The 11,569-nt window shown below is 42.8% G+C and overlaps 1 protein-coding gene across 1 annotated transcript; it reads left to right on the plus strand.

Moving 5' to 3' along the window:
• Positions 1-10,185: 10,185 nt before the first annotated feature.
• Positions 10,186-11,047, plus strand: LOC147891677 (hydrophobic protein RCI2A). Its single transcript, XM_087388293.1, has 2 exons — positions 10,186-10,380; positions 10,727-11,047. The coding sequence occupies exons 1-2, from the start codon at positions 10,300-10,302 to the stop codon at positions 10,808-10,810; spliced, it is 165 nt and encodes a 54-aa protein (XP_087244419.1). The 5' UTR covers positions 10,186-10,299; the 3' UTR covers positions 10,811-11,047.
• Positions 11,048-11,569: the final 522 nt, after the last annotated feature.

The following is an 11,569-nucleotide window of genomic DNA, read 5'->3' on the forward strand; positions in this document are numbered from 1 at the left end:
TGTGGTTTTAAGAAAAACAAATGTATACGCTTTCATCCAGGTACGTGGATATAGTGGTTCTTTTGGTATGTATATGTGTCTATATTGACATGGACTACCCTCCTGCTCATACATTCCTAGTATTTTTTTGAATCCGAAAGGTAGGATGGTGCGTTGGTAAAAGCGATAACAAGCTAGGGTAAACATGCATTACCTGTCTTCCCACTTGAGACTATGATGTTCTAACACTCAGTTTCTCTTGGGTGGTGGCAGGTAAGTGGACCCCGACCTCGGAACCTAGACTATCGGATGGATTCGACACTCTTTTACTAGTTGTACTCATGAGAATCCATACGTCAAATGTTAATATTTTTTTTTCACCTTTATTTAAGCATTATGTGCCGTGTTGTTTATAGGTTTCTTTTTTTAAACACACACACACCCAAACCTTGTTGGTCGGGTTAACCATGTGTCATGTTGCTAGTCCTTGGTTGGGTTAGCCATGTGCACATGCCACGTGCCACATTGCTTGTTAAACTCTTATTGGATACAGGATGGAGGTTCTTGCATGACTCTGCTTTAGGTATGACTTATCCCTTCCACTTAAAACTCACTTGTGGCTAAATTGTTTTTTTAATTATCTAAGAATCCATATGGTTGTCTATATTCCTAGGTAAAGCGATAATAAGCTAGGGAAAATAGGCATTACCTATCTACCCAGATGTAACTAACACCTAGTTTGTTTGGATGGTGGTAGGTAAGTGGACCCTAACCTCGAAACTTGGATTGCCTGAGGATTCGACATCTTTTTTCAATATTATGTTTGTCAAACTCAATATTATTAAAAATTCTTAATTTTGATCGAAATTTTTGCAAACTCTAGCTATGTTTTTCAACTTAGATGTCTCAAATATTTTTCGCTTGTATGTTTCCCTTTTTAAAATTTTTATCCAATTGATGGAATTAACTGTATGGCTCAATTATTGATGGGAATTTTTAATCTAAACACACACACAGACACACACACAAACATGCACATGCGTGCACGCATGCACACACGCACACATTCCGTACAATTATGATCAAGAATTTCTTTTTCTTACCACAAAAATGAGAAAAGACTTATATCTTTTTCTTACCACAAAAATGAGAAAAGACGTCATGTTTGTAGAATTGGCTCCTTACTGATAATAGAGTCATTACCATGAGGAAATCCAAAGGGTTTAGTGGATGCATAGGAACACCTATGGAGTCCAAAGTATAAAATGGGGGAATAAGGAGATGAATAGACAAGATAATAAGTTGCTTGGAATGCATGAATAGTCATGCTAATGGCTTGTAATGACTAGAAGGTCAATAGCCAAGGGACGTATAGTTATAGGCTGCCTATAAAAGGCGAATGTATTACTATGATCATCTCAACAATGGCCATCGAAACTGCATCGCCAACTCACATGCATTGACAAACAAGGAGGAAAAGCAAATACTAGTTGGCATTTCTCTCTCACCGATTCATTGCCATTTGCCCAAGTAAGACTCCTGTAGTTGGTAGGTCAAGATACTTGCTTACATCCTTCAAGGCATAACCAGCTTCTTCAAGGAATAACTAGCTTCACACTTCTCTGCCACCATGATGATAATAAAGATAAAAAGGCTAGTCGCTCTACAGGATAGGAACACGAGGTATTTTATCCACTATGATATTTTGGAGTAATATGCCCAGCTCACTTCTTGGCAGCTATTGCGACTGATAAGCTAAGATCAGCCATGTGTATGCAAGTAGAAAGTCTTAGTGAGGGCTAGCAAAAGCATTGTGCTTGGCAAAAAGATGGAACACTTGGTAGCCTTGCGAGCACATAGCCTTGCAAAGTAAGACCATCTCCTATGGATGCATGTATGGCAAGTGCTCTTCATTTGAGTGTATGCCTAGTAGTATAATATGGTAGTCGAGATCTCTGCATATACAATCTTGATGCCACAATATAAAGCCAATAGTAGCATCCACAAGTAATCTCTACAAACATGAAGCACTCAACATGCCCATGCATCTCTTATATTGGCTCCCACTCCTTACAAATCTTTTATACTGGCTCCCACTCCTCACAAGTCTCCTTATACTGGCTCCCACTCATGCATCTCTTATACTGGCTCCCACTCATTACAAATCTCTATATACATAGAGTGGTTGCCAACCATGGTAATTCTTCTTCTACCTACCACTCCCAGCATGTACGTACTAAGAACTCCTATGTAGGCTCTTAAGCTATGTGGGTTTATGGGTTGGTTCAGTTGTGGTTAAATATCAAAGTGGTGTCTCCAAAATTATAACTAGTTCTTTTTAGCTAGGATGCTAAACATATTGTGGTGCCTATAGAGCATTCCTACAGATGTAGTCTTGTGAAAAGGGTCATTAGGGATCAAACTTTTTGAGTTTGAGCTATACTCCTTCCATGTGCAAATTGCATGCAATCATTGGCTTTTGGGTATTTGGAAGTAAAACTCCCTAAGCTTGTCTGTTGAAGTAGATCATGCAACCTGATCATCTCTAATCATTGATTAGCCTGGATTCGGCGACTATACTCTATGGATGTTAGCATGCCCCCTTTCCTGTTGCTGATCCATCCTTGGGTCAGTCACGTTGGAAGAGGTCAGTGGTGAGTACTGTCTATAGGATTGCGTAGTGGTCCACAACTGTTGTGGAGTGAGGCGAGCGAGGTATGAGCGATACTTCCAAAAATGGGTGGTGTGCATATCCTCGTACATGCAGATGTGATGTCCATGGAGAAAGCGGACATGGTGGTAGAGCAGAGATCCTGGAATTGCATAGGACCGATGTAGGGATTGAAGACAATCTGGTTGTTCAAATTGTGGAGGCAGTCATCGATGGGGTGATTGTGGGTGGGGAGATCACATAGGAGTAAGAGGAGGAGGCAATTGAAATGTACCGCTACTACGATGGCTAGATCTGGAAGTGAGCCATACATATTGTTGAATAACTGGACGTGGAAGAAAAATCCCGTCGGAGTCATGTCTTTGCGAAAAATTTACTTTGGAAAGTTGTACAACATATTTGGGTCTTTCTCTTGGAGTTCTCTGAATTTGGTCCAAGTCCATCATTGTTCCATTGGCATATACAGTGGGTGGATGCATCGATCGAGGTGGGCACTATGGTAGTAGTGCCAAAATTTCTCTAGCTTCAAGAAGGGGAGTCGCCGTCGTGACTGTAGACTGGCATCTGCATCGATCGTTGGGACTAGAGCATCGGGGGCGAGGCGGTATCTTCCTCTTGTGTGCTTTGGATGCTTGCATCACCAGTAGTCGAATGACTACGTGATGAACTGTGTGAGGGGGTGCACCCCAAGGATTTCATAGAGATGGAGGGGAGAGCTATCGAGTTGGTGCTTCCAATGATGCATTAGTGCACTGTCGGGCATCTCTTGAAAGGATTGCAACTCTGGGGGCCATCGGACATCTTTAGGGGGGGAAGCAGGCGGGGATGGCGAAGCATCATCATCTGCAATGGGCATGGTGGGCTCCGGCTTTGATGTACCTATTGGCGTTGTTGCGTTGATTGCCTATACAAAACTGGCTACTCAAAGTAGCGTGTCGAAGGATATGTCAAGAAGGTCGACTGGAGCTGTAGAGGAGATGGATGGGAAGGTCCCATATCGTGCGATGTGGTGTTAGAGGCGTTAGATGAATACTCGAGAAGTGTTGTTTGAGGGAGAGGAGGCTGGGTGGCTTGTTGGGTAGGTTGGGCATGATCCAGCGGAGGTGGTAGTGGAATTCAGGCAAGGGGCAGTAGTATTAAAGAGGGTGATGGCTTCGTTTCCCTCTTCCTTGGTGACTTCCTTGGGATAGGCTACATGAATTGTTTCAAAATTGATCACCAAGGACTCAAGTGAGTCTTGGAGATCCTTTAGCACCCTATTGAAGAGGATTATTATGCTAAGGGGTGGTAGGTTGTAGATTGGTAGGTTGTGGACTGGTAGGCCACAAGGTGCCCTTGATATTGGATGGCAGAGGCTTGGCTGTAGGTTTGCATCCAATTCATGTCTGCTTGCAGACTTTTGGGTGTGCAGACCCACGGCGTGAGTTCTCGAGCTTTGCAATTTGCATCACTTCATCGTCCATTGGATAATTAAGGGACTCAATGATGATGCGGCACTTGAAAATTGAGGAGGATGGGATGGGCGGCTAAGGTTTGGAGATCAGAGGGGAGGAGAAGAGGTAGAGAATTGAGTTGGAGATCTAAAGAGAATTACGACATGGCTAAGATGGGGTAGCAGTGGTCGGAGTTACAGCGAAGGATAGTCTGGAGGGCATTAGGAGAAAGGGGAGTAGTGAGGTCTAAGTGGAAGATGAGGACTTGTGCGCGGGGTGCATCAAAGTGCATTTGGAGGGTCTGCGGGATGGTGCATGGTGCAAGTGTGTATGTGGCAAACTGTGCAGAGACCTCCCTATACATTCGAAACTCTTGTTGCTCTTAGTCTTAAGCCCTATAAGGACATGTTGTCATCCTCCTTTAGTTGTTGCAAGGTGGGGTCTTTAAACATCTGCTGCATTAAGGTGGATCCCTCTGTTGAAGGGCATGATACACCTTCTTCCTCTACCCTTTCAAGTATTTGCAATGCTTTTGAAGCTTGAGCATTTATCTCATGTCTAGGATGAATTGTATCAATACTCTTGCTTGCCTTGAGACTCTGCTGACATTCCCCTTGGCACTTGTGTACCAATTTATGCACCTCGGTGGGACATTGTTTCCCCATCCATGGGTTGGAATATTCACCGCGACCCTTAGGGGTTGTGGCTTGGCCATGGGTTAAAGCCGTTATCGGTGCCTCATTTGCCTCATGCGAGTGGTTGTTGTTGGTACCATTTGAGAGAGTATCACTAGAGGAAGATGATGTTGCTAGGGAGGCTGTATCTTCATCCGACCCATCTTGGATGATGACCTTATTTTTTCCCTTCCCAATCTTCATCGCACCCTTGGTGCTTACTCGTGCTGGTTCAGTTGCTTCTCTAGGCTATGACGGACTAGCTTTATCCCTTTTGGCTTGTTTGCGAGGCTCTTTATTAAGGGCTTTAGCTTGCAACCTTGTGATTACATTCAAGGATACTGATGACACTTGGCCTCTCTCAATACTTAACAACTTAAGGCTTGTGGACTTAGATGGCCTTCTCATCAAGCAATCCTTAAAAAGATGGTCCACACCACACCCAGTGCATAATGGCGGTGGTGTATTAGACACTGGTGCACATGTGATTGGCTGCTTAGATTGCCCCTTATATGGACACTCATGCCCTTGACACGTATGGCATTGAATGGATTATGTCTTGGTCAAGTTCATGTATCCCATTTTTTGAGGAATCGGTGCTGTTTGGTAGACCGGAATGTGTTGGTCACCTTGTATAATGTAGTGACTTATAATGCTAGACCTATTTGCATTGTCACCATTTTGGGGATAGTTGTGTCCATTGAAGGTAGGTATGGGGTCTCCCCAATCACTAGGTAGGTCTTCCACCAATACTAGATTTAGGGGAGTAACTTGTGGTGGTGGTGGTGGTTGAGGTCCCAGTACTGGTGGGGTAATTGAATATTCTTTTATTATGGTCCATAGAGATTCCATTTCGAGACACTATGTGGCCCAGGATGACACCATGTTTGACCCAAAACTGGCACTTAAGAAGATTGAGGGATATGCAGTATAAGCGGCATTCCTCGAGGACGAGCCTGAGGTACTTCAATTGGTCATCCCACTTCGAGTTCACGCAGATGTCGTCCAAGAAGACTTCCACAAAGTCTCTCAGATACTCTTTGAATACCGTGATCATCATCCATTGGAAGGTAGCAGGGGCATTAGTTAATCCAAATATCATCACCATGGTTGCATACATACCCCATTTCGTTGCGAAGGTGATCTTATGTTGATCTTGTGGGGTGATCAACACTTGGTTGTAACTTGAAAATCCATCTAGGAAGCTATACGCTTCCTTTCTCGCTACTCTTTCTAGAACATGTTTTGTGAATGGCAAGGGGTAGTGGTCACGTCTCATGGCAGCATTATCCTTCTATGTGACAACACAACTTCATCTATCCTCTATGCTTTGTGTGCATTCCATGCTCTCACCTTTGTATGCATTACAATATGCTTTGCATGCATTCTATATTCTCAAAATTTTATGCATTGTATGCTCTCATCTTTTTATGCAATCTAATATGCTTTGTTTGCATTCTATATTCTGAGTTTTGTATGCATTCTATGCTCTCAACTATAGTGTTGCATTCTATGTTCTCAAAAGCACATTATATCAAATCATTGGCATTAATTGTAATCATTAACTATAATGAAAGGCTACTCACTTAGTTCAAACTCAAAATATCAACTTGAATAATTCAGAGGCACATTACATTGACTCATTCTAAAGAATGTAACATGAATTGAGAGAGCAGCTTGTTCATTTCATTACTTATAATAGAATGCACCAAAATAGACAAACCTTGATACAAAACAGGCAATCCCTAATACAAATTATAGTGCGCAAACTACCACCACCTAGTACTGTGGGTGCTGCATAGATGTGGACTATTGGAACTTTGGATGTTGCTCTCTACCTCCTTCAGAGACCTCTCACTCATTATCTCCTAATCATGTCTCTCATTGCCATTTCCACAAAATCCAAATAAACTACACTGACCATAGGGACACATATAAAAGTTGTGGGGAAGTGGCAAATAGCATTGGTCAAACTTAAGTCAATGGTCTTGCAACGAGGTCTTCTGTGATGGAGGAATCAAGGTCCTAGGATGCCCAAATGCTCAAGTTCTTGGTATGACCCTTCCTCACAATTTGGTCAAGAATTAATGCTAGCCTACTACTAAACCTTGAAGTATCAAAAAGAATTTCACTTCAGCCTAAGCTTTCGAACACGGTAACCTACTCACCTCCTTCACTTCATCTCACACACTTTCTTCTCCTTCATACTCTCAATCTCTAAGACTCTCCTTCTCTCCCTCCCCCCTTCTTTCTCTCTCTCTCTCTGTGTCTCTCGCTCGTTTTAGTCCGGTTTTCAAAATGCATTTTGTCTTTTTTTTTTTTTTGGTTTTCAATGAGGATACCACATTTGATCTAGTTTGTGGGAGAAATTATTGAAGCAAATAATCTAGGAGCAAGTTTTTCTAGCTCTCTCGTTCTTTGTGTGTGGCTTTGTGGGAAATGGTGAAAGCAGTAATCTCTTCTTCTTCTTCTTCTTGATCTTCTGCAGGAGAATAAATCATGAAATTATCACCGTAGAACTCGAAAAGTGTCCTCTTCCGGTCTTGCTTCTTTGCATTAGAGCAGGTGCAATACTTGTTGTAGAAGCATAGTCCGGTGCAAGGTTTTACTTGCATCCTTGGTTTCCTCATCTTGGAGCGAAGATCCTTATTGTTTGTGAAATCCTCCTTCATAATCTTCTTGGAGTGCTCAAGCTTTATCACCTCGATCATATCACATTCAAGTTCATCGCTTACAATCTTTTCAGACATTGAAGTCAAGGCAGAGGAGGAATTTACCTAAGGAGATAGCAAGCATGACAAACCTAAGCAACCTATACTTAGCCTTCTGCCAGATTTGGCTAACAAAATTAACTTGAACTCTCTAATTAAGCTAGATCTCATCAAGAATTTCCTCTCAAGACCTGTCACATATTCTATCCAATGATTCCAAAACCAGGCTTCATTGATTGTTCCTAACAATTTCCTGAATAGAACTATACCAAATGCACTCAAAAATGTATCTTGAACTTTTAAACCATTAACCTTGCATAAATAGCTCATTGACAAACTCCTAAATGAGCTCCCAAGACTTGCATTTATAGCCCCTTTCTTTCTCAAAAGGAACTTGTTCATGGGTCCTTAATACCTCCATGGCTCGAGAATTGGCAAGGATTGAATACCAATCAATTTCTAGCTTTCATCGCTTCCTTATGTTGCAAGAATCGGGGATTTTTTAAAAAATCATCTTCTCTACATCTCCACACACTGATCCATCCTTATGGCTCTCCTCCCATCTCCTCAGCTGCACTTCATGAGTCTGCTATATTTTCTCTCTCTCTCTCTCTTGCCTGTCATTATCTATGTGTGTCAGAGTGCTAGTTTCATGTCAGACTGCTAGTTCTACTTTAGACGACCAATTCTTTGGTCAGAGTGCTAGTTCGGCGTCAAACTGCCCAAGTGTTGTGGATTTTCTTTTTCCTCATATAAGCGATAGGCTTATCAAACAGTATTCATACGTTTCTATAATCTTGTGATATCCTAGTATCTCCTGTTTTGAAAGTTGTGGCATCATACAATAGCCAATGCCAATGTATGACACTTTCAAAGCCCCTAATCTCAATGAGGATCCATGATACCAAGGTCCATCACTCCCTCCCCCCAAAAAAAGAAATAAAAATAAAAGAAAAAGCTCTATCTCTGGGCAAGCGCATATTTAGCTTTGTGATTTGATAATGCATTACTTTGTGACTATCAAATTACTTTACAATACAATGCACAAAAGCACTGAAGAGCTTTTGTTTCAATAAAAGGACTATGCATCTCAGCTCTCTCGTTTTGTAAACACTTTTTGGCAATGAGAACATGCAATGAAAAGACTATATGCATAAAAAGACTATGCAATGACAACATGCAATGGTAGGTACCTCGAGATGCCTTTCATGTATCCTTTTGTGTAGATCGCGTCAAGTCTGATGAATGAAGCCCCCGCCAAGTGACTATTCTGGGTGGGGGTAAGGGGACGACTAAAGCCTTTTGGGGTACTACTGATGCTGTTATGGATACTGCAACCTCACACTCTCCAATTGTCGACTCCAAGTGTAAGGCAATCTGTCAGCTGTTTCCATGAGGCCCATGCGGTAGGCGATTCCATGATGAGGCAATGGAGGTCTACCTGATGGCTGGAGCGAGACGCGATAGAGGTCCATCAGATAGAGGTTAGAATCTGCCTCTCGATGCTGCTATCGGGTCGAGGCTCTAGGGCGAGAGAGAGAGATAGTGGAGGCGGAGGCATCACCAGAGCTCCACCACTCTCTCCTCTCGTGGCAATATTTAACGATGACTACCTTGATGTCGAAGGACTTGAGGCCAGGCATGTCAGCGATGAAGGCGTAAGATTGAGGGTAGTCCTTGATATCGACGTCGGTGCTGACCATGGCATTGTGATCAGGGAGATAGGCCTTCGCAGGGGAAGGGTCGAAAGCTTCAATGTTGGGGTGGAGGTGGTGAAGGAGATGGACATCGCTGAGGAGGAGGTCACGATGGAGGCACAAAATGAGCTGTGGTGGAGTTGTCACCGAAGATGGCTACAGAGATGGAGGTGGAGACAGAGGCACAGTTGATCTTTCTTGCCTATTTTGCTTAGTTGTTCTTGCTCAGTTTCATGTTTGGATGAGTTGATCTTCCACCGTATCTTCACAAATTCTTCCGTTCTTGCACCAATCCACCTTCACAATCTCTCTTAAGCTCTCAATCGCTCCCAAAAATCTTTCAAGCTTCTCATCGCTCCCCAAAATCTATCGCCTCCTTGCAAGAAATCCACCTCGGTTATCTATTTTCCCTGCAAGAAAGGTGGAGGCGTGCATGTTGGTGGAGGTGGAGGTGCTTAGGTTGGTCAGCCTAGAGCTAGAGGCACGAAATGAGCTAGAGTTGGAGGCACGAGAGCGGGAGAGATGGGGCAGAGAATTCAAATTTCACAGGATTGAATGCTCCACAACTAAGTGACACATGGCACTCTCACAACTTTCCCTCCATTCCCTCTCCACATGACGCGTGGCAAGCTTGTTCCCTCCTCCTTAATATATAGTAAGATAAGATAAGAAGTAAGAAGAAAGATAGTAAGAAGAAGACGCTCTCATTGGGAACAATGATGAAGGCCTTTGATTGAGTGAGAGTTACTCAAAGACTGGCAGTTTAATTATCTTTGCAGTATTTTTGTAGAGTTTCAAAATCCCAAAGCATCTTCTTTGTAGTATAATAATCTAATGCTTTTTCAGCTAATATTGTTGCGCGTATTACTCATCGTGCAACGCGTTGTCTCAGAGGAGGGACAGGTGGAATGGAAGGAGGGCGGTACGTGGCAACACAACACGGCTAAGCACCGATAGTTCACCAGTTTATGTAAGCTCGAATCGTTTGTAGTTCTAGCAAGCCTCAATTCATTACCAAGCTCCATCTACTACATCTCTGCCCGCCCTTGCTCATTTCGATTCTTGTCCTCTTTCACGCCTTTCGATCCTTCTCTTCGCCTCATTTGCTTTCTCCCTCTGTGAATCAGCTCCATCATGGCCTCTGCTACCTTCGTTGATGTGATCCTTGCCATCATCCTGCCGCCCCTGGGTGTCTTCCTCAGATTCGGTTGTGGGGTGCGTACCGATCTTCTGTTTTTTTTCATGGTTAATTGCGCAATGTGTGCGTATGCCTTCCTCTAGCTCTCGGTCTTTTGTTTTTCCGCTCTAGTTGTGCAATGGGTGCCTACGTTCCCCTCTAGTACTCGGTGTTTTGTTTTTCATAGTGGTCTGTTCTAAGTTCTGCAATGGGTGTAGCTTTGTGCCTTCGTTGCATTATAAAGTCTGTTACGCATCAGTTTCTTCGTTGTATCCGTTTAGAAAATGCGTAGTATCTTTTCCTTACAAAGTTGGGTTCTTCTGTGCGCGCGTGTACTGTTGCTGATGCACGGCCTAATTCGCTGCTTTGTTTTCATTTGCACAGATTGAATTCTGGATATGCCTCCTTTTGACGATTCTGGGGTACATTCCTGGCATAATATACGCTATTTACGTCCTGGTGGGATGAAGCCGCCGTCGTCTCCAGTGGTCACAAGGCTCCCGGTCACGCTGGGCTGAAATTTTTAGGGACCGTCCCCAACAATACTGAAAATGCTTTCTGTAACACAGTTCGTTGATTTTTGTTGAATAAGAAATTCTTTATTAGCGTTTTCTACAGACTCTTCATACAATTAGTTGGAGTGCTGTAGTGGAGAGATGTTTTCTCGTGTCAATTTTGACTTCGTAATATATTAATTGGTTGATACCAATGTCTGTACTCAATGACTAAAGAATGTTTACCGTCAAGTCCCTACCGTTGGAAAACTTGCTAAACTAAACTTGCTAAACTTACCTCAAGTCCCTACCGTTGGAAAACTTGCTAAACTTACCTCAATTTTGCTACCTTTAATTGCCTATATCTCTACTCGATGACTAATTAATTTGTGCAGTCAAGTTCCTATGAGTTACTAACTCGCTAAACTCATCTCAAGGTTAACTTTTAAAAAAATGTGAAGTTAATGTTTTGTCCTATGAGAGCTCTTAAGTATATAGGTACAGCCACATTGAATTTATAACTATTAATTAATTTGTTTCCAGTGGGAGTATTAATGAATTTGTTTCAAGTGGGAGATGAGGGTATATTTGATTAAAATAAGCTGTCGGGTGCAATGTGATTAATGTTTGCAATCGAAGGTGGGTTTGAGCCTCGCAGCAGGGGCAGGGGATGGCGTTCAACTGCTGCCCCTTCACGATAACTGCTGCCCCTTCACGATAATTGAGGGGAAAC

This window comes from Dipteris shenzhenensis, chromosome 17 (assembly GCF_047967505.1).
Source record: "Dipteris shenzhenensis isolate YYH24624 ecotype China chromosome 17, Dip_SZ_1.0, whole genome shotgun sequence".
Taxonomy (NCBI): domain Eukaryota; kingdom Viridiplantae; phylum Streptophyta; class Polypodiopsida; order Gleicheniales; family Dipteridaceae; genus Dipteris; species Dipteris shenzhenensis.